Below are 23,053 nucleotides of genomic sequence, written 5' to 3' on the forward strand. Positions count from 1 at the left end.
TCAGATGCTCTGTGAGAGGGCTCTCCTGTTCGGGTAGGGGACCTCTCTCACATGCCCCTGTTATTACCCTTGCCATCTTCTCTTTGGGCAGTTGAAGATTATGATAAAAAGATCAAATATTTAAACAGATGCTCGGCCAAAAAAAAAAAAAAAAAGATTAAATGCTAAACAAGGGACGAGCATTTTATATGAAATCCATGACCAAACATGTCCAAACCACATGAATTACACAAGGCAATACATAACTCTGCACAAGGACAGAGTACAATTGTTCTTTTTAGATAGAAATACTAATGTTCATAATAATGAATGGCGTCCGCTCTGCTGCGCGGTTGATGCATTCTTAAGGATCAAAGACATCACTTCCCACCGTCACCGAAGAGGTACCCCAGGGAAGATCCGCCGCCAGGGGCAGCATGAACCTTGGTGGATGGCCGATCCTGGACCCACAAATGCAAACCATTGTCAAAACATTATCACAATGTTATGATCGTGGGACTTAAAAGAGATCCTTGACAACCAAATTGCACAATCAAGGACAAATCACCTAATTAATATTCTTCAGGCAAAGAGCACAAAAGAAAACAATACATAAGTACAGTTACAAGCTCCCCCCAAACTATAACAAATATGATATGCTCCAGATTGATAAGCATTAGGTGTCATGGGTGCACGTTGAATACTTTCGCCTTTGATTAGAAATTGGGGAAAAGAGACAAAATGACATTAGTATAGGCTAGCAAGGTAACGTTACTAGAAGAGGAACTGAAATATGGTTAATCTAGGTGTATTTATTCAAAATTTGAGCCAGAGGTGCACGTTATTTTTATAATGTGCTGCAATATCAATAACATTAGGAGGTGGTTGGACGGACATCTATGCAGAAATTGATTCAGCACATTGCTTTGAAAACCAAATCTCAACAAAAAAGCAGGAAATTTATACACAGAGGAACATACCATAATCACCAAGAGGGCTCAAGCCAAAGAACACATGAACCCCCGAATGGAAATATTTTGGTTTCCAGGGTGTCCAAGTCATAATAACATACAGAAAGTCTCTATGCCATGCCAAAAATTTTATGTTTATGCATCAGAGGATTATTCAACCAGCCGATAGTTCTGTATAAAGCAGAAAAAACAAACCAAGCTCAACGATGGCCTGCAGTAGTGATGCAGCCCCCACCTCGTGCCATATCAAGCATATGGGAGTGTCTGTGACCCTACTAATAATGTATGAAGGGTATGACGCCTATGCTATTCATAATGTGATTGAAGGTTATGAATTTGGGACCATTACCCAGCCAAACCAACTTCTTACACTTCCCCATTCTAAAAGAAAACAAAATTGTGCATAGAGCAGTCCATTAAATCAGAACACACAGTGCAGATGCCATTTGATCAGCCCCTTTTTCTATTTCACATGCCAACAAGCTGCAACAGGAAAAATTCCCATTAGTGTACCAATTCACTAACAGGAAAACTCTCAGGTTGGAACTTGGTATGGCCAAGCAGTCCAGGTGGATGTCACAAATTACAAACAAACAATTTGACCAGACAACTTCTACAAGGAGGGATTCTGATTTCTAACATGTTCCTTCCCCAAATATACCATTCCGAAGACTCAAGTAACCTAAAATATTTGATGAGCCTACGGATTTAGGAGGAAAAATTCTATGAGAAAATCGAACATCAGTTAAAAATACTATTGAATATAGTCTAAATCATTCTTACATTCTTGACTAGCATCATACCGTAATAAAATTGCCACAGTTCTGCCCCTCTGCACGGAAGTAATTGTTAGTAAGATGCCCAGGAACACCTGCTGGAATCTCCTTATCGATTGGTTGTGACGCAGAAGCAGGCGCAGGAGCAGGTGCAGGCGCAGCAGCAGGCTTTTGAGAAAGCTCATTGTTTGCTGCTGGCCCTTGGTTCTGAGCAACTTGGGCATTTTTAGTGGTCTCCCCACTTCCAAATAGATAACCCAAAGAACTCTGCCCACCACCGGCGCTTACACCACGACCCATTTCCTCTTCTAATCAATCAGATACCCAAACTGCACATAATTTCCAATGATAAGTACATTTACACTTCATAATACAGTTTGCTTTCGGCACATATGACATATGCAAGTGAAAACAAGACAAGATATTGTTAAGATGTTAAAGAAAATACCACCAAATGTGCATACAAGATACAGGAAGTTATCATATATTATACAACTTTTACACATGCAGATACAATCATAGAGAGAGAGAGAGAGAGAGAGAGCAAGGTTATTTATTAATGTGCTTATTTATTTTCCATAAATCTGCATGATTTGACTGGTAAATGGGCACCGACACTGGATGAGAAAACTAACCTCCCCTCCTCTCATGCTATTGTTCCAGATCTACGATCCCATTTCTTGTGCTGAACAGTGAGCACAAAAATTCTGGGCTTTTCGAAATATTCTGGCAGAAGATGGTAACAATCTCTAACCTAAGCCATGACCACACAAATTTCCTACATTTTTTTGAGACCTTCCCACACTACATATCTCGATCCCACCATTCTCAATGCCCAGCTTAGAATACCCCTTTGCTACATGCAAAATGACATTTGATATGGGTCTTTCTCACTCTTTTCATACCCATGAAACTTTTGAAAATAATACAGCCCGGAGGAGTAAAGCTTAAGCTTGTCAAAGTCAATTTCACATCAAAATTCTAAAATGTCCAATAACGTTCACATAACCAACAAGCAAAACTTCCAAAATCTGTCAGCTTTGTAAAACAGATCCAAATTGCAAGAGAAAATTTAATTTGCACAATTACCCACGTACATATTTATAAACAAAAATCAGATAACAGAGTTTAGAAGAAACCCACAAATGAACCCAAATGCGGAAGAAAGACGGTTATGAGAAATGGGATCTGAGCTGCGAAGAAGCACAAAGGAGTGGTGGGTTGAATATCGTACCTTTCTTGTCGGGGCTGAAATTTGAAGCAAAGCCAACAGAGAACGAGAAGCAACCAAGCAAGTTGTATATATTTATAGCGAAATTTTTTAAAATAAATTGGTGGGAGAGAGAGCGAGTTCTTTTTTCATTTTTTTTTCTCGGGGGGGTGTGATGTAGGCGGATTGACGTGGTCAATTTCTGAGCTGGCATTTTTGGGTTTGGGTTAAAGGGGTGGGTCGGTCTGAGTTGGCAAAGTGATGGGACTCACGTGGATTTGCCATTTGGGACCAACCAAGGGATACGATGCTGATTTCGCATCAATCACCGCTTGATGATTTGATATGTCGGACACCCTTAGCATCTGTACGACATTGCAGTACTCCCCATTGATGCCGTTTCAGCCTTTTCAGAATTTTTTTTTTTTTTAAAAAAAAAAAAAACACATAATTAAACTTTATGAAAATGGTTACCAAGCAATTATGTGAAGAGACACTTTACACCGTGGATCACAATCACATGTGGATCGGAAGTAGTGGGAAAATGACAAGATTGACATATCAGTTTCCCACAGCTATTACACAGTTCAGCTCGGATCAGTGAGCGGGGACCGTTGTGGTGCACTTTGCTTCTACGTTTATGCTTTCTTGTTGCTGAGGCAAAGAAAAGCCAAAGGTGAGTGGAGCTTTACCCCAAAAATGGTCCAGCATCAAGTTTAGAGTATACTCAAGTTTTCCCAAGAGTGGTTTTTGCCTAATTCACAAGTTTTTTTTTTTTTTTTTTGCGTAAGTGAAGCCACAATCAAGGATTTAAGATCCCCTACGATCTTCTGTTTAAGGAAGAGGGGTAGAAAAAATTGTAATGGCTATGAAAACTACCTACTAATTGGGAGCAAGAATAATACTACAAATCGCCAATTATAAGGAATCTTAGTCCCACAATCAGTATATGTATAGCTGGGATTTGGATCGGGGCGCATTTGTATAACATCGTGCTTTGGATTTTAGATTTGATAACAAGATTCATTTTCATCATGAAGTAGATCATGTGAGCCCAAGAGATAAATTGTACTAAAAGTATTAAACCAAAATAATGAACAACGTGATCCTCCTTTCCAATATTACCATTACCCATTTGGCTGATATTAAGGATGTTTTGTTAAGTTAGAATATTAATTAATTGACTATATTTCTTAATTTTTAATTACTTAACTCTATATGATAAGTGATAATTTATCACGTAAATTTTTAGTAATCAAATAACACCAAAGTTAGGAGATCCCAGCCTAACACTGTAATACTTGTCCACAATTTTGCTTGTTTGTATTGTCAATATCCAATAGTTTTTTATAGATTAAACAATTATTTGAATTTTAAGAATTTAAAGAGGTAAAATTCCCAAAGAATTTAAAAAGATCCTGATTGATTAACCAATAAGATTTTGATCTGAGTGTTATTCTATTGCATGCAGTACATATAGCTAATATAAAAAGGGCAAGGTGAATCCCACCCTGCTATGCAGTGCATACAACAGATTATCACAATAATGCACCCAAACTGTTGGGTATTCCAAGAATAATTGAGTAGCATAAATATAAACATCTCTTGATTGCGAAGAAAACCCGGAAAGATATGTGAAAATATTTTACGTTCTGACAAAAGCACTACATGGTCCCCAAAGAGTAACTCAATCGGCTGTGGACCACGCCTAATAAAGTAGAGATCACTAGTTCGAATCCTCTCTCTCCCTTCCCTTGTGTGGACATGTCCAAAAAAAAAAAAAAGCACTACATGGATTTTCCTTTCAATGCTATGAGCATATACATGATTACTTGAAACTCTGTTATAATGCAACTGCATACATCAATGAATCCAGCAGTTTTCCTATATCATGTCAGCGGAGCTTTAGCAGAAGAAATCTCTAGACACCATCTAGCTACAAGACTGATTTTAAGTTGAAGGGATCTTTGAGATCTCTACCAATAATTTGTGTAGGGCTTGAGGCTTTGAGAAAAATGGCGAGTGATCAGCGCCTTTGAGCCGAAAGACCCGTTCTGGGGGGCTTGTGTTTATCATGCTCTCTTGGAGAGTGATGGGTGTGGCATTGTCTTCTGGAGTTTCTATATAAAACCGCCGTACAGATCCATATTTCATGTCAGTAAGAGAGAGTTTCTCTAAAACTGGCGCAAAGGGTATTGGCCTCATTGAAACAGATGCCAAAGCAACATCCTAGAAGGGAGAAGTAGAAAGCGATCAGCAAGAACGATAGAAAGCATGATTTAAGAGAAAATGGGAAATGACACGTGAGAATATAAACACAGATACATAAGAGAGAGAGAGAGAGAGAGAGAGAGAGAGAATTTAAGAAACAAAGAGTCTTTGCAACTTCAATAAGAATGGATTCTAAGGGCTACTCAACTGGGTCCTCTATTTGCGCAACCAAACTAACAAAATGGTAGGGAAAGCATCACACTTGGAAATAAAACTCTACCACACATTTGCATTTAATTTCACTTTCAAATAAAGAGATATGGGCCTTGCAAACTTTTGTAGAATGAGCATTGCTTCAAAGTTGAACAGAAACAAATAGCATGGCAAGCAATAGCAGCCACCTAAAAGCCACACTTCTCAGAAGTCGCTACCCAACACAGAAACAAACAGACAAACTTCTTAGGATCCATTTCAAAGTCACTAAAACATTTAGTCCATTGCACATGTTCCAATAATCATTGAAAAAAGAATTATTCATCATGTTTATGATTTCAATTGGTTTAATGTCCATGCCAGCACACACAGATATTGCAAAGACCCAGCCAAGACATACTAACATGGTGCTATGTGTCTCTTTCTCATTGTTGACTTAAACAATTCTAGTACCAAAAGACATGTTGGCAACTCCGTCATCAGCATCCCCAGTGTCATGGAGATAACCTATTCAGAACTACAATGTTCACAGATGGACAATCTTAATTCTGAAGGTCTAGTCAAAGAAAATACCAAGCAACAACAACGTAAGAGTGCACATGCACATTCACATGCTTCTCCACATGTACATATGTGTGTATTTCAACATATTATTTTCCTAAAACGCTTGTGAAAGCAGTGTCTTTGAATTTTGCTATATCGTATCACAAGGGATTTGAATGACCTCATCAAATAATAAACACAATAGGTTTTCATTAGTAATATAATTCATAAAAATAAAAATGTACCTTGGCCGGACTTTGGTTGAATAACAAATCCCTCAACAATGATTTATTTAAATCAATAGCAGTTGGAGGGTGATCATTCCCATTTGCATATAAAAATACCTGAGCCTGTCGCATTAGATCATTTGAACCTGCCTGCAATTTTAATTTTGTGCAAGTCAATGTCACCAAGACCATTTATATAAATAAACGTTTATATTCAAAAATAACAACAAATCCCATTTACAGCTGAATTATCATAAGAGGAACCCAAGGGTCAGACATTGGTTAAAATTCATCTTCACCTCTGGACTCACCAAGGTTCACCCCTCAATGTGTCAGGCTCACAAGGCTTGTACCATATCCTGAGGCCAGAGCCACTTCTAAACCCAAAATTTTGGTCTCGAGTTGAGCGGGGGGCATCATTTCATTCTATGAAGGTATTGAGTACTATATCAGAGCAAAGGCAAGATTTTCTTCATTCTCTCTCTCTCTCTCTCTCTTGGGTGGTGGGGGGAAGAGAGTGGAGTGGGGGAGGTTGACATCTTAAGGGACAAAAAAATAAAAAAATAAAGAGGAGAGCTAAACTCTACATTACAGGCAACCCTCACCATCAACAGGTGCCATGACAGGAAATTCAACTGTGTGGAGGCAGAAAGCTAGTTCCAAACAGAAAAAGGAAATCCAACCTAAAGTATCCTTAATTCCTATGACTTCAATTTTGAAATGCAATTGGTTAGGGGAGGGGTGTTCCACTAACTGGGACATAGAAATTGCTCAAGTTTCAGATAGAAAGTTCACAGTTCATAAAATTTCAATATGCTAGAGTGAAGGAAAAACCTGTTTGGAAAACATATCAAGAGTACTTTGTCCATTAGTCAACATAGCTGCAGCAATAAAAATAGCCTTTGAAATTTTAAAAGGAAAAGACTCCATTGCATATGATATACATGCACCACCAAAATCATGTCCCACCAAGATGACCTGCATAAATATCAAAAACAAAAAGATAAGGAGACAGAGTAAGAGATATATTCAAGAAAAAGAAATGTTCTACTAACTTGTATACAAATTCAGGTTCAAACAGAAAATAACACAAATGTAAATCCAAAGAATATGAGTGGAAATAGCAAATAACTTCCATAATAGAACCAACAACATTTCATCGGTAGTATTCACTATTCTAGTTGAAAATATAGATTGAGCGAACCATCAAAAGGTTTTTGATTAAGGCTTTCCAGACAATACAGTGTGACATATAAACCCCCGTTTCAGGTAGTTATCACCCATATATCAGTATTTTACATGCTTGATATTAATGCGACCATGATCCAAACTTCCAAATCTGTACTACAGGAGTAATTTTGAACTCAACAACCTAACAGCAAGTTCAAATTCCTATAAAATGAGCAGGTCAGATTAGTTCTGTAATCTCTCGCTGTAAATTTTTCTGTGGTAGGTAGTTTTGTTTGTCTTATTCAGGAGTGAGCAAGCTGAAGTCTCCAGCAAGAGCAAGTCTTCAAATTGGAAAATTGTCTTATTCAGATTTAACGTGTGCTTGAGACATGCTTTCTGTACGCTTTTCAGAAAACTGAGAGCACTAAAAAGCATGCTCTTTTATTTTTTATTTTTTTAACAAATGCTTAAATTATTAAAATTAACTTCAAATCTTAAAGCAACTAAAATGGACTTTTGATTTGTCATACGCACTGCTCTCCACGCAAATTTTTTGGGGGAAAATAGAAAAAAGACAATAAGACAACATTGATGCTTCAACAGTTCAACCAACACCCTTTGTGCAATTGGAAAATGCTCTTAATTATTGAAGCTAATTGGCTAAATATATTAGTATTTTGATTTTTACAAATTTTTTATTAGCAGACAAAAAGACATTGATGATTAAACCATCGACAAATGTGCAAGTGCAAAATGCCCTAATTATTTGAACTAGTAGGATAACACAGTAGCAGAGCCAGGATTCTTTCCCTGGGGGAGGAGGTCTATGACCATAATAAACACAAAGCTAATAAAGGAGATTATTGACAATTTCTTCACTGTTCTTCTAACAAAAAGTAATTAGACTTAATAAGTTGAACCTATTACAATTATATGTTTCAGAATTTTCCTTCAATAAGGTTTGAAATTTTTTGAATATTTAAACTTTTGATTAATGCGGTGAAAACATTACTATATTAGACTATAAGCTTTTATTTGGTCAGTAACAAAAGGCAAGAAAGTAAAATAATAATAATAATAATAATAATAAAAGAATCTCAAAATCATGGCCGATTTCTATCTAAAATCCAAAACATCTACCCCAAGATAAAAAAATAAAAAATAAAAAATAAAATCCTTTATATCTATATATATATATTTGTGGGGGCTCAAAGGATTTTTTTTTTTTTTCAAATTTTTTGGAGGGGCCAATCCAGATTTTTTTTTTGGGCGGGGGGAAAGGTCCATCTCCCTCTGCCCCCTTGGTAAACATAATCATATTTTGACTTGTATTTTTTTTTTTAATTATATATTCTGAATCTTTCTCCTAGAAGTTATTACACATTATATTTAAAAGATGTGTACTTTACTTCAATCAGGCATTAGGCTTCAGGAGACCTTTGTGCTTAAGTGAGCCTGGTGCTTTTAAAGCACTAATGAACACATAAATGAAATAAAATAATAAGCAATCGAAAAGAACCTTCTCGCCCTCAGCAAGTTTTTCAAGAAAATCAGTAAGTGGCTTCACATATTGCGAAAGACTTGTAATGTTGTTCGTATCAAATGTATGAATCCCAGAACCAGTTAAGTCTATAGCAGATACTTTGAAACCACCTTCTTCTAGAAGTGCTATAGTTTTATACCAACACCAAGCACCAAAGCCACCTCCATGAACAAGCACAAAACGGCTGGTTTCTAGATCATCAAGCTTGATGTCCTGTCAAAGAGAGACATAGTCAGGAACCAAATGCAATTCAAAATGATAAAAGCTGAAAAAATTAAAAACAATATATGTGTGTGTGCATGTACGTGTGTTTGTGTTTGTGTTAGAGAGGTACCAGTTAAAACCAGAAAGTGATTAAATGCAAAGCTTTAAACTTGCATCATATAGCAAATACACAGCCTATCTGCATAAATTGAACTAGAAAGCATACTTTATGTGCTATCAAATATTGTTGATAACCAGAACGAAAATATTAGAGAAAAAAGTAAGGCGATATATGAAGCTACACAATCTACAATACATTTGTGTGTAGACTAACGTCAAAACTAGTCTTACAAGGCTAATAGAGTGCCTCAATTGATTTTGATGCATATCATCCAGTAAAATCTCAAACTTTTGAAGTCTTAACACATCATACTTGGTCCCAACCAGTTGTTTCTTACTAACTTTACACATAAAGATTATCACGTCTAAGGTGTTATATTTGACCACTCATCATCTCCCTTTTTTATAAAACAAAGTGAAACCATTTCAAAATATAGCCACTCGTTGCCTTCAGTTTTACCACTTCCTGCATTTACCTTGCACCACATTATGAGCATAAAAGTAAGTAGTCACACGGGCATTTAACTATTTTTAGCACAAAGAAGAAAGTCATTTTTGTTAATTTCCTTCGGTCTTTCTATAATAAAGAAAATGCGCAGACCAAAAGTGCATCCCTAGCCACTATAAAAGGAATTGTAGTTACATAATTTTTAGTTAATGATATTACAGCAAAAGCAATGGATTCTGCCCAGTAGTGCACATTTAATAGCATAGAGACATAAATTCTACACCTAAGTCTAAATGTCGAATGACCTCCAATTTTCCATTTGAGATTCCTCTTCAATGATCGTTAATTCGTTAAAAGAGAATCCAACAGACCAAAAATAGAGACAATTACGCGGCTCCAACAACATATTTCCAATGTGGGTTTAAACCTGGGCATCTCATACAGGCATCACTCAAGAATATACCCAGAATAGCAAATTCACTTTCCAAAAGTCTTATGCTCTCTATTCCTCCAATAGCATACTAAATTCATTTTCCAAAAGTCTTATGGCCTTGTAATAAAATAATCATAATTTGTTTCCATTCCAAAAAATAAAAAATTTCAATGTCGCAAACATCATATCATCAACTAAGAAAATTCAGCATCACAAGAGAAATATACCATCGCGAGAAACCTAAAAACCCAAATAACCCAGAAACAGAAATCACACACATTTACTCATAAACTACTCCAAATTCCAACTTCACCGTCTAATTCTATAACTTCCAAAAAAGTAATAAAAAAAACCCACAAATCCAAACCTGATTAACAAGCTGCTGAGGCTGTAGCAAAGGGTCTGTGAGTGACCTGGCCCTTGAGCTCGAACTCCGGGGCAGCTGGTTGCTCTTCTTGGACCCCGAGTTCGGATAGCGAAGCGAAGCGGACCGATCGAAGGGCAGAGCACCGTTGTGCTGTTGTAAGATGATGGTGGCGGCGGCGGCTAGAGCTTGTTCTTGAATTAAAGCGTCGTCGAATTTCTCTTTACGTGAGGATCGGATTCGGGTCCAGCGATTGCTGGAGTTGGAGGCGAGCGGTGGTTGGTTCGCAAGCCGCTTTGTGGTTTTCTTCTTGTTCACTGTCTTGGGTGCGAGGCAGGCACAAAGGTTGCCCATTGATGGTGCATGTAGAAAAACAGAAACACACACACACACACACAGATGACAGAGAGCTTTTTCAGGTGGGAGCAATCAGCAAAAGGTGGTGAACTCAGGGGCTCACAGAAACAGAGTAAGCCTAGGAGGAGGTATTCAGAGAGGAGGCGCTACGTATGTACATATATAGAGTAGGTGTGAAATGGGTGGAAAATTAAAAAAAGAAAATGGGTAACAAATATGGCCTTGGTCTTGGTCTGAATTGTCGAATTTAACCTTGGAGTTTCATCTTTTAGGTAAAGTGTACTAGTAGTAAAAACAAAAGGGCCCATGACAACTTGTCTAAATTGTCCATTAATAACTATTTACTAACAACAAATTCTTTCCATTTATTAGTAGCAATCATTACTACGGTTAGCTCAATTGATTAAAAATTACCCTGGTTACTATCACTTCCTCTCACCTTAGATGGTCATATCAAAAATAAGTAGCAATGATGCACTAAGCTATTTTTAGGTGAATATTATATAATTCTCTTTGAACTTTTTCTGCTTCTGTTTTATTATATTGATTATGGTAAAATTTATATTTACTTTTCCTTATTTTCTCATAAATAAATTGCCATTGACATGTTTTTCAAATTTATGGGTTAAAAGGCAAAGTGGCTCTTGTTACTTTTTGGGGGTTGCCTTTCTTGTAACGATGATTGAATAAAGATAAAATCACATTTTCCTCGCTATTTCTGGGAGACAAGAGCCCAACCACCCCCTACAAATATTTGTAGACTTTTACCACATTTCTGTGAGTGGCAATAACTCCCATACTCCTAACTCCTAACCTTGGACTAAAGGCCTGTCATATAATGTCTTTATTTTAGTTGAAGGTCGTTTGGTTTCACGGTTTTGAAACGTGCGATTTTAAAAATTAATTAAACAAAATACTTTTTTATGTTTTTTGTTTAATTAAAAACGCATATTTTCATTAAAAATAAGGCCAAATCTTAGGAAATTTGGGTATGATTTGAATCAACAATTAACTGGTATTTGGCTAGGTAGTCGGTGTTGATTGCTGATCAAAAAGTTGGTGGTCCACTTCTCTTGTTCTGGAATTGACTATTAATTGGTTCTTCAATCTTCACCATGAGAGGACCACTTCCCAATTTTCCAAATATGAAAAAGAGGCATGGAGGAGCATCTTTGTTATAAGTGGTTAGAGCTTTTTAATTGATTATTATATAGGGAATTAGGCATAATATGATATATTATTATCCTCTTTATAAGAACATATCCCAATGGAATTCTTTTTAATTAAGTAGCTATGAGGAAGGAGCGCACGGTGAAATAGCTTTATGTTGCCTTTTATTTTTTAACGGATTTTTTTTTTAAAATTTTTTATTTTAATGATTGCTTTTGTTGTTGAGGGTGGAATTTGCTTTGTTTGGTGATACTATTTTGTTCTCTTTTTTATTTTTTCTTTTTCAAAAATGCTATAATCTTTATATCACGTCAAAACGTTTTTTTTAAAATACCTTCTAAAAAGTATTAACAAATGAATTTCTCCAATTAATTTTTCCTTCGGTCTATCCTTATGACTAATTAAGCTTAAAATTCATACTTTTCTCAAATTTAGACTCCAATTTTTCTAAATTTGGACCTACCCTTTAGATAAACAAAGGGTATTTCAAAAAAAATTAAGTTGATTTTATTTTATTACAGCACATATTATTTTCAAAATTTGATATTTATTGTAAAATAAAAAGAATATTCAAATTTTGTATTGAAACTTCAAAAGAGGGTAATGTTACCATCATTTGTCAATTACATGTGACAAAGAAGGGATCAACCTCTATTGTAAACTACATCATCCCATGAATTGTGACTTTGAAACTAAGCTACTTTGAACACCCAAAAGACAACTATATTTATTTGACAAATATGAATGGGTAAATTGGAAGAATATCATGATGACAACTTTCTAGTCAAAAAGTCTTACAAAATATTTCCTACTCGTCATAAATTTCTGCGCCAAGTATGAGTAAAGGAAGGAATATTATCGGAATAAGTAGGGGACAAAAGCGTTTTTGATAAAACTTTTTCATTCTTCTTTTTGATTTTGTTTTTTCAAACTAAAACATTAATGAATAATTCAAAACTATTTGTATGTTTCTGTCACCTTAAAATATTTTTTTTAATTAAAAAAATACTGTCAAAAAATTGCTTGTTGCTTGTTTATTTATATTTTTTTTTTGTTAAAACAGCATTTTGACGTCTTATAAAATTATAAGTAATTTTGAGTGTCTATTAATTTTTTGTCTTAAAAAGAGAATACAAAAATGAAAAAGATAAAGTTTTATCAAATAAACTCAGTCTCTTAAACATATTATATGTTCACGTATTCTTAGAGACTGACGTAATAATGTACACGGCACTTATCATGCCAAAAGTTAAATAGTTGAATTTGCTTGTGACTGATGTGACATTGCCACACAAACTGTCTTGTTGATTTATAAATCTATACGACACTTATCACATTAAGTATTAAATAATTAAAATTGATGGGTCTTACGTGACAAGTTTAATTATAGAAATAAATAAATAAAGGGTATTCCCAGTAAAGTGTTTGAGAGATGTCTGACTGAGCTCATAAGATGAGGCTCCTCCCCGTAGAAAATGGGATAAAAATGGATGGCGAATTAAAGTAGTTGGTGGATGTTTAGAAGTATAGGTCAGAATTGGAAATTAAGGAGGCAGAGCAACGAGATAATGCAGAGGAGGTGGACGATAAATCTTGAGTCGCTGAATTGAAGTAATACATGACAGATTCTCCAGAGACATGTATCTCTTTATTTTTTGGTGGTTGACATTCCTTTATTCACGTTAGACAAAAATATTCCATAAAATCATATAACTTATAAGATCGTATCTCCATGGAGGCTGGCTGCAGGCTGCCAAATAAATTCTGGGAAAACCTAACCTGTTAAGCCCCACTAAGCCAGAAGGGATCTAAAATGACAAAGCATTGAAGATAGCTCCCTTTCAAAATACAATTCTGTTCATTATTAATAGCCACGTTATCTGCAACAGTTTCCAAAATTTAAGGAGCTAATAGCATTTTCCATTTGAATTTACTGCGCAAGGGAGACCAATATTCAGTTTTTTAAAGGCTTCACATGCTTCGTTAAGGTGGTATCATGCAGCTGATGAGTACATTTCTTTTTCTTTCTCTTAACCTCTTGATCTCCTTTCCCGTTTGATAGGCTATGATCTTGAGTTCTGTGATTTGGTTGATCAGTACTCCTGGCAGTTGACATATTTCTTTAATTGCTTGTGACTTTTTGCTTCTTTGAGGAAGGGCTTGGGGGGGTGGAAAGTGGAAAGTAGTGGCTGCGAGCTACATGCTTTAATTTGCTACCCATTACCTTAAATGTGACATCACTTCCCAACTGTACAAATCTACTCATAATTAACTCAACTCCCCCCTTCTCTCCCCTTGATTGCTTGAGCTTCACTTTGACCTGGTTTAATTTACTTAACATGAAACTTATTATATAATTTGAAGATGCTTATATTACCATCAACAAGGTTTTTTGCGATTTCAATCATAATAATAATAATAATAATATTATGAAAAAACATCTGATTATCTTAATGTCCAAGCCTCGATCACCTGAGGCTTGGACAAGATTTCTTGCCATTCAATACTTGATTCGGTTCGGCTCAATTATAACCTTATTTTTCTCACACATCTTGCTTTCGAGAATAAATGACTCAGGTTGTTGGGTGAATCCATCTGGCGGATGGGTTTTCGGACCGATCAGTTTAGAAACACGGATTGAGGACCACTTCCTTTAATTCCATCAGGCTTTTTGCAACTGAAGTGAATGCACAAGGCATCATAGCAAAGCACATAATTTTGTGCTTCTATCAGCAGAGCATTATAGATTGAAGATTTATATATAGAAGCATGTGGATGTATAATCATGGGATGCATGATATGCAGCTGATCCCGGTGATGCTCTTGTAAAAGTAACACGTGGAGTAGAACTTTGGCATGCTCGACTTTTAGGGTTTGAGCACATGAAGAACTGACGAAAATGTGATCATCTAGTTGAAGCCACGGTTGTCATTCTGGTTAAACAAATCTCTTATTTTAAGCATATGATCTTTGTCATATCAATGTCTTTTTTGTTGTATATTCTTAACTACATGTGCCTAGCTCGACCAAACCTGCTGTGCTATTTCATCTGTGGTCCGACTCTTCCTAGCTCGACCAAACCTGCCTAGCTCGATCCATATGGATCCCTCAAGTCCACTCAAAGGTAGGTCCACTGTGCATTTGTTGCACCCACTGCTCATCATCATCTGCCATGCTTCTTAAGTGGGTCGACAATAGAATGCTCTCTTTTTTAATGTCAAGTGAAAATTGGACCATCATTCATTCATTTCATGTTTCTTTTTGGCTAGATTAAGTGTTAATAATCTACGACCCAAAAGAAGGTAGGAACAATAGTTAGATAAATCATCAATTTCAAATAACAATTGAGGTTACGATGCATTGTCATAGTTAAAAGTTAGACCAGAATAAATAGAGATTGATTACAATTTATTGACCAAATTACAATTTGTCCGAGCAATAAACAAGAGCCTTGATAGAGATTACCTACCTGAATAGGTATTTATACAATCTAAGGTGCGGGATTAATTTGTTTGGACAAGTAAACCCTTCTATTAATTGGCTACCCGCAATTTGAACAATCCTTTATGGGCTTTGTGGTTCAAGGTTGGAATTATAGGCTTAGCTTCTAAGCTGGCCCGGCCTGTTGAGCCTTTGTTTCATTTACACTAACGACGTCGTTTAGACGCAGACCCAATCCTCAAAACCTCGTGGTACCGGGTATCTGTCTCCGCTAAAACGTGCGCCTCCACCGCTCGCTGCGATATCGAAACCAAAGGTCGGAACTCTCTCTATCGAACACAGAGAACATGTACGTATACGAATTGATGTTTTGCATGTTAAACCAAGAAAAAAAATGTTTTACTTGGCTGAGCCGAATACAGCTGACTATGGTTTTGTTTTCAGTGAAATTTGAAGATGAAAAAAGAATGATAATATGCTATTCAAGTTGTTCTGTTTTATTGGTTTTCTATGCAACCAGCTAGAATGTAGTAGTTTTGTTGGTTAATTTGCTTGCCTTCGCTTTGGGATTTGATGGGTCTTTTTTTTTAGGTTAAAGTTGATTTGGGATTATATCTTTTTTGTATTGTTTATAAATGGCTGTTATGTAATTGAGAATCATCTGTTGAAATAGTTTGGTTTATATTTCAATATGCGCTTAAAATGGAGGAGGTTCAATGGGCACCATGCTAAATCTCCCAAACATTTTCCTATACTTCCACTATGGCCAATATGAGTTCACCTGGCATTAGCAGCTTCATGATGTCATTTTATTTCTCTTCTTTCCCATATTTAAAGAAATAGAGAAGTAACATAATTATATAATCGCCTAGTGAAGAAATTTTTTTTGGCATTCAATATAATTTTTTCCCTTTTTAGGATTAAGATCAATCAAATTATCCGTAGTTTAGTTACCTAAAAGGAGTACACAAGGTGTAAAATGTCAATTAGGATGGCTGGTCCTTTTTTTTTTTTTTTTTTTTTTTTGGTTTTGATTGGTAAGTTACATATGTACCCGGTGGGACTTGAATCCATGACCTCACCCTCCATCCTGCTAGAAAGGGAGGAAGTACCATTTTAGCTAAAGCTCATTGGTCATTGTTCTAGTGAAAATTTATATTCACCGATAACAAAGGAAGCAAAGACTAAAAAGACGCCTAGGAGTAAAAAGTTTAATTAGAAGTGCTTTAATTTACATAAGCTCTAAAATTCATTAAAAAAAAAAAAAAAATTACAGAAGCTCTAAGGTGGTAAAAGTGGATTGCCTTTTGTTTTTGGAGCCTGTAGGTCAACATCTGCAAAAATTTCTTCTAGATTCTTGGCCGCAAACAGCTAGTGTAGCTGGACCTAGAATAAACAAACAGATGTGGTGATAATGGCTTTGTTTACATGGTAACCATGTCTAGAGTTCATAAGTTATTGATTCATTAAAGAATATGCTTGATCCCTAGTAATTAATGTCCATTGACAGCAGGGATAGTCAGACATGCTTATTTAGTGGCTGGAAGTAGTTTTTGGCAAGTGAGTGCAATTTCCTTGGAGAGGCATCGCATGGAGCATATAAAGGAGATTTATTGTTGAATGAAATCTTTGGTTTCAAATACTTGTTGGTTTTCTGTTTTATTTTCAAAAATTTTGGGCAGGTTTCTGTTCCTCTCTTTCTTTCACAAGAGATACTAAGCTATATATACAATTATTTGTATGCTTTTTAATCCCGAATTGTTATTACTTTACATATATATGTTTTACCATTTGTCTGTTTCATTTTGTTCTGGTTTGGTTTGATTTTTGTCTATACATATATATATATAATGATGGGCTTTCTCACTTTGTTTGGATTATTTCCCACTGTCCACTATTGCAGGGCGAATTACATGAAGGAATGATAAAGGATCCCGTCAAGCATTTGGAAGCTGACCCAGTTAATGCAAATAATAGAAAGCGATCTTTACACTAAAGTTAAAAAGTCTTCAGGAATATTAACTCTTCTTCAATCGCAAGGAATGAACTGCAAGATACTATCTTAGAAGTGGATTCAACATTGTGCCCTCTCTTTGCTAGAATTTTAAACAAACGGGCATGGAGACAACCCAAAATACTGTGGAACTGAATCTGGTGAATAGAAAAAAAAGGAGAAGGGGAAGTCGGAAGAAGAAGTCTAATGCACAGCAAAATAGTGGACAAGTTCAAGAGCAGCCGGAGGAAGGCTGCCTGACTGGCACCAATGATATGAATATCACACCAACACCAATTCTATCAAATGAAAGAAACAGTGGAGGAAAAGTTCTCTCATTGGCTACTGATGAAACTAATTCTTTTTCACTGACCAATGCTTTGCCACATCTATCACATGACAATTGTAAGGTCCTCATAAATGCAAATTCTTTTTCAATGACCAAGAGTGAAGTGCAAGATACCGTCTTAGGAGTGGATTCAACAATATGCCCTTCTTTTCCTAGGATTGAACAGAATGGCATGGAAACAAGCCAAAATCTTGTGGAAGTGAATCTGGTGACGAGGAAGAAAAGGAGAAGGGGCAATCGGAAGAAGAAGACCAAGACACTGCAAAATAGTGGACAAGCTCAAGAGCTGCCAGAGCAAGGCTGCCTGACTAGCACCAATGATATGAATATCATGCCAACACCAATTCTATCAAATGAAAGAAACAGTGAAGAAAAAGTTGTTTTGTTGGGTACTGATGAAATTAATTCTTTTTCTGTGACTAATTCTTCACAAAGTCTGTCACTTGACACATATAAGGTCTTTACCAATGCTAGTTCTTCTTCAATGGCCAGGAGTGAAGAGCAAGGTATTATCTTAGGCGTAGATTTACCATTGTGCCTTCCCTTTGCTAGATCTGAACAGATGGGCATGGAAACAATCCAAAATCCTGTAGTAGTGAATCGGGTGAGTCAAAAGAAATCTAGAAAACGTCAGAAAAAGAAGACTAAGGCACTGCATAATAATGAACAAGCTGAAAAGCTGCCAGAGGACGGTCGTGTAACTAGCACCAATCATATGAATATTATGTCAATGCCACTTCTATCAGATGAAAGAAATACTGAAGAAAAAGTTACTTTTTGGGGTACTGGTGAAAACTCTTTTTCAGTGAACAATTCTTCATTATGTCTATCACATGAAAGTTCTAAGGTTGTCAGTAATACTGATTCTATTCCAATGACCAAGAGTGAGATGCAGCATACTAACTTAGGAGTAGATTCAACAATGTGCCCTCCCTTTGCTACAATTGAACAGATGGGCATGGAAACAGCCAAAAATCCTGTGGAAGTGAATATGGTGATGAAAAAGAAAACAAGGAGGAGAAGTCGAAAGAAGAAGTCTAATACTGTCGTCAATATTCATCAGGTGCCCGAGGAAGGTTCCCTGACTGGCGCTGATTGTGTGAATACTATGTCAACCCCTTGTCTATTGAATGTAAAAAATAGTAAAGACAAAGTTGTTTTATCAGGTGCTGCTGAAAGTAAACAAGTCTGTCTTGCTGTTGCCAATGAAGAGGATAACACCTCAAAGGTTTCTCATATTTCTCTTGTAAGAGCACATGTTGGTCATTCGAAGAAAAAACTTCTTATTCTTGACATAAATGGGCTGCTTGCGGATATAATTCATCCACCTCCGAAGAAATACAAATCAGACATAAACATTGCAGGACGTGCAAGTGAGAAATGATGTTGTAATATTGTTTCACTGATTAGATTCACTATGGTTTTCGCCCTCTATATCTGATTATACCTTTGCTTCTTGTTTTCAGTTTTCAAGAGGCCCTTCTGCCTTGATTTCCTGAAGTTCTGCTTTGAGAGATTTGAAGTGGGTGTGTGGTCGTCAAGATCCAAGTACTCTTCAACCATTCTAACTGGATTTCATTCACTCTATCACTTTGTTTGATGCATATAAGTGTTTCATTTAATTTTGAGTTCTAAGAGAAGCAGCTTGTTTCCTCTCTTCCTTTTTTTTTTCCCTTCCTTAAAGCCTGTGCTGGTTGGTGCTAGTCAGCATAGTGTATAAGCATTAATTGCAATTATTTATTAATTTCTTAAGGAAAATTTTGGAAAGAGTGATTGACTATTTGATGGGAGATATGAAGCACAAGCTGCTACTTTGTTGGGTATGCACTTTTCATTTGTTTTCCTTGATTTTCTACAAGCTCTGACTCCTCATTTGTCATTTTCAAGCATCTTTTCTGCCAATAAATTTGTGTTAGTGTTTAAATACTTCTTTATATTGGTCTATGCACCTAAAATCTAGGTCATTTTTGTGGGTAATTCCCCTATTGCATTTCATTTGGAGAATTTGATAGTCTGATCAATGTCTTACTGACGTACTTTATTTTCCATCTGATACCTGATTGAGAAAAAGTTCCCTTCATTTGATGGTTAGATTATTCAGTAGATGCAGTTTGTAGCATGGCATTCCCATTTTGTATGGAAGCAATATCGAATCAACAAATTCACATAACAATATCAACTTCATTTATGTGAGAGCTATGCATTTGAACATATTATGCATATGCAACGCCTTCTGATCTAGATATCCACCACTACACTCTTGTATTTTTTATTATCCCTGCATGTTAATGAGAACAACTATCAGACGATTGTTACATCTAAAATAATTTAATATTTTCAACTCATAATTCAGTGGACACAGCTCGGAAAGCTGATCTGCTTGCATCTAATTGTGCATATTTATGTGGGTTGTTTTTTCAGGATCTATCTCACTGCACCGCTACAAAGTGCAAGACTCTTGAAGACAAGCATAAGCCCATAGTTTTTAAGGAATTGAGAAAAATTTGGGAAAAACATGACCCTAGTCTTCCATGGGAGAAGGGATGCTACAATGAGTCAAATACATTGTTGTTGGATGATTCCCCATACAAAGCCTTGCTTAATCCTGTAAGATATTGATTTTTTGCCTTTTTTTTTTGCCCTGTGCGATGGAGGGGGGGGGGGGGGGGGGGGGGTGGTGATCATATTATAAAATTATGTTGTTTTTTGAACTCAGTCCCTAACTCTTTCTTTTGGTTGTGTGAAACTTTCATCTTGTAGCTGCACACTGCAATCTTCCCTTATTCGTACAAGCTTCTGAAAAAGCGCGATAATTCATTAGGTAAGATGCCAATTGACCTGATTAATTTGTATTTTACTTTTCAGAAAATGTATGGTGCCCCACAATATAAATAGTGTCTTCACGACTAATGGTAGCACAAGGTAATGCTCGAGGAATGGTGAAACCCCGCTGCTGAGATGTTGCCCCTGGATTATCCCTACCTTTTAAGCTCAGTTATCTTCAGCTTTCATTCGGCCTTCTGTTTGCCTTTGGAATGAAGAAGGATAAGGAATACTGTTGATATCTTAATATAAGAAGCCATATTCTTAATCATATGATAATTTGCCCCCCTCACCACACCGCCCCCCACCCACCCCCCACCCCCCCCCCCCCCCCCCCCCCCCCCCCGAGCCTAATGTAACAAATGGTGGAAATTTAATACATGCTCAGTAGGTACCATTTTACTGGTGGGATCACCTGGTTGGATCCTCAGGTTTATATATACTCTAGTGTGAAGTATTCTAATCCATCGAGTAACATATCACTACAAGGCACACTAGGCATTTATGCCACATTAGACGGGGATTTTTCTTTTAGAAGTAGAAGAAAAAATAATAATAAGAATAAATAAATAAAAGGAAACCAAAGATTATCTAGATATATATCCTACTTTTTCTGAAAAATGGATTGTAGCTTGTACAGCAAGTTTTGTACTATGAATTGGGATGACCAGCATTTTGTCATCTGCAGTGTATGTAAAAGTTATTGTCTGTAAGACAAGATAACTGATTAATGACATAAGTGTAATTCATGGCAGGTTCTTGTGGTGATCTTCGTGTATATCTGGAGGGATTTGCTGTGGCTGAAAATACACAGATGTATGTAAAGCGAAACCCGTTTGGTCAAAGACATATCACTAAGAGAAGTAAATCTTGGGACTTTTACCAGAAGGCTATCAGTTCGTTGAAATCCTCACAGACCACAGGATAATCTCTCTCCGTTTTGCTTTGGGCATGCATTGTTATTTGTATCACATGGACCATGCTTTGTTATTTTGTGGAGCATGCTTCCATCACTTCATTGAATCATTAGAGCTGGTGATCTATCAAATGAGCCATCTCTTTTGAGTGTATTGATATTTTATTGCATTGAATGCTTCAATTTTTTCACATGCTAGCTAGTAGAACCATTATTGAATTGCCTCTAGATGGAGATGCACCCATTTCGAGAACTCTAATCATCACCATTATGCTTTTGCTTGGAGAATCAAAAGGAGACATTCATGTTCGGATGACTAATGTTCCAATATCGGCTGTGCTGGAAGGTTCATTTGAGCTTGCAATTGCAATTACTGACTATAACTTTGTTGCTGGTGGTTTTTATGACATATTTGTAAGGAGAACCAGGAAAAGGACGTACAGTGGAAAGGACCCTCTTGTAATAGCTCTTCTTTCTTTCTCATCCATAAAAAGAAAAAAGAAAAAAGGAGAACCAGGAAAAGAAGCTTGCCAATTATTGGTGATCTTAGCCGCTCAAGTGCTCATTATAGGTTTATGTGTTGGTCAGATGATGGCTTGAATTTGGGATTTTTCCCGTATAAAGATGAACGGAATGTTCAGCTTCATGTTGTCATGCACACTTTAACCACATTCTATGTCCCAAGAGATTTTTATTTTTTTTTTTTATTTTTTTTATTTTTATTTTTTTTTTTTATTTTTTTTATTTTTTATTTATTTTTATTTTTTTATCATAAATTTTTACATATATTAGTCATTGTTATGCTCTGGTTGTTCAAATAGCTCTAGAACAGCTTTGAAATCAAGGAAAGCTATTGCCTATCATTGTCTTGATTACTGTTCCTATGACGTGCTTGGTATATGTATCCCTAGGTTAATAGGTTATCATAACTTTATTATCATTTTTACAGTTCATATTTAGTGAAAGTGGCATGTGAAACCTCTCATAGAATAATTTTTTGCTGGGTACTCTAAAGAACATACCTATTACATGCAGGAGCATAAACTAAAAAAAAAAAGGAAAAAAAGATTGTATGCAACTAAAGTGTTAAATAGATGATGATATGATATCATTTGAGTGGTTCAAAAAAATATCTCAATAAAACCCTGGGAAATAAAATGTAATTAGATGTAACCACAACAAAGTAAACTATAGTTTAGCCAGTTATATTCCATCATCAGCATGTTTTTTAGTATGATCATCAGCAATGTTTTAGGTACTGTCTTCATAGAGAACTCATATGACAATCTAATGAGAGCAAAAGAAATTAGAGGACACTCCACCGCCTAGGTATAGAAAGGAGCTGAATCCTGAAAAGGGGAAAACATGTTTAAATAACTTATAGGAGCAGGAAATGAAATGGAAAACATGAAGATGTACCGAGTTTATCCTCTTTACTAATGACCACTTTTACTTTGAATTTGTTTATAAATGCTGAGATTATACAACATTGAGCTTCAAAGCAAACAAGATCCACACTCTTAAGAAAGGAGATAGTTAGGGTTTAAGATTTCATTAGAGTTAGATAAGACATCCGAATAATTGACTGACTC

General features: G+C 36.1%; 3 protein-coding genes across 7 annotated transcripts; 1 reads left to right on the forward strand and 2 right to left on the reverse strand.

Moving 5' to 3' along the window:
- Positions 1-157: 157 nt before the first annotated feature.
- On the reverse strand, positions 158-3,068 carry LOC132181125 (protein SPIRAL1-like 2). Of its 2 annotated transcripts, none has more exons than XM_059594207.2 (3): positions 2,961-3,068; positions 1,754-2,055; positions 158-440 (listed from the first exon to the last, which is right to left on the reverse strand). In XM_059594207.2, exons 2-3 carry the CDS (start codon positions 2,024-2,026, stop codon positions 360-362), a joined length of 354 nt encoding a protein of 117 aa, XP_059450190.2. In that variant the 5' UTR covers positions 2,027-2,055; positions 2,961-3,068; the 3' UTR covers positions 158-359. The 2 variants fall into 2 exon arrangements, with proteins under 2 accessions (XP_059450190.2, XP_059450191.2); XM_059594208.2 differs by lacking the exon at positions 2,961-3,068 and adding an exon at positions 2,870-2,960.
- A 1,457-nt stretch (positions 3,069-4,525) lies between these two features.
- On the reverse strand, positions 4,526-10,922 carry LOC132183423 (putative methylesterase 11, chloroplastic). Its single transcript, XM_059596856.2, has 5 exons — positions 10,416-10,922; positions 8,820-9,056; positions 6,965-7,108; positions 6,149-6,280; positions 4,526-5,165 (listed from the first exon to the last, which is right to left on the reverse strand). The coding sequence occupies exons 1-5, from the start codon at positions 10,764-10,766 to the stop codon at positions 4,887-4,889; spliced, it is 1,143 nt and encodes a 380-aa protein (XP_059452839.1). The 5' UTR covers positions 10,767-10,922; the 3' UTR covers positions 4,526-4,886.
- A 4,718-nt stretch (positions 10,923-15,640) lies between these two features.
- Positions 15,641-22,099, forward strand: LOC132182837 (uncharacterized). Of its 4 annotated transcripts, none has more exons than XM_059596188.2 (7): positions 15,641-15,729; positions 17,284-19,095; positions 19,189-19,270; positions 19,476-19,542; positions 20,144-20,329; positions 20,483-20,543; positions 21,301-22,099. In XM_059596188.2, the coding sequence occupies exons 2-7, from the start codon at positions 17,499-17,501 to the stop codon at positions 21,471-21,473; spliced, it is 2,166 nt and encodes a 721-aa protein (XP_059452171.2). In that variant the 5' UTR covers positions 15,641-15,729; positions 17,284-17,498; the 3' UTR covers positions 21,474-22,099. The 4 variants fall into 4 exon arrangements, with proteins under 4 accessions (XP_059452171.2, XP_059452173.2, XP_059452174.2 ...); XM_059596189.2 differs by having other exon boundaries at positions 15,660-15,696; XM_059596190.2 differs by lacking the exons at positions 20,483-20,543; positions 21,301-22,099 and adding an exon at positions 20,588-20,828.
- The last annotated feature ends 954 nt before the right edge of the window (positions 22,100-23,053 follow it).

This window comes from Corylus avellana, chromosome 5 (assembly GCF_965113065.1).
Source record: "Corylus avellana chromosome 5, dhCorAvel1.hap1.2, whole genome shotgun sequence".
Lineage (NCBI taxonomy): Eukaryota > Viridiplantae > Streptophyta > Magnoliopsida > Fagales > Betulaceae > Corylus > Corylus avellana.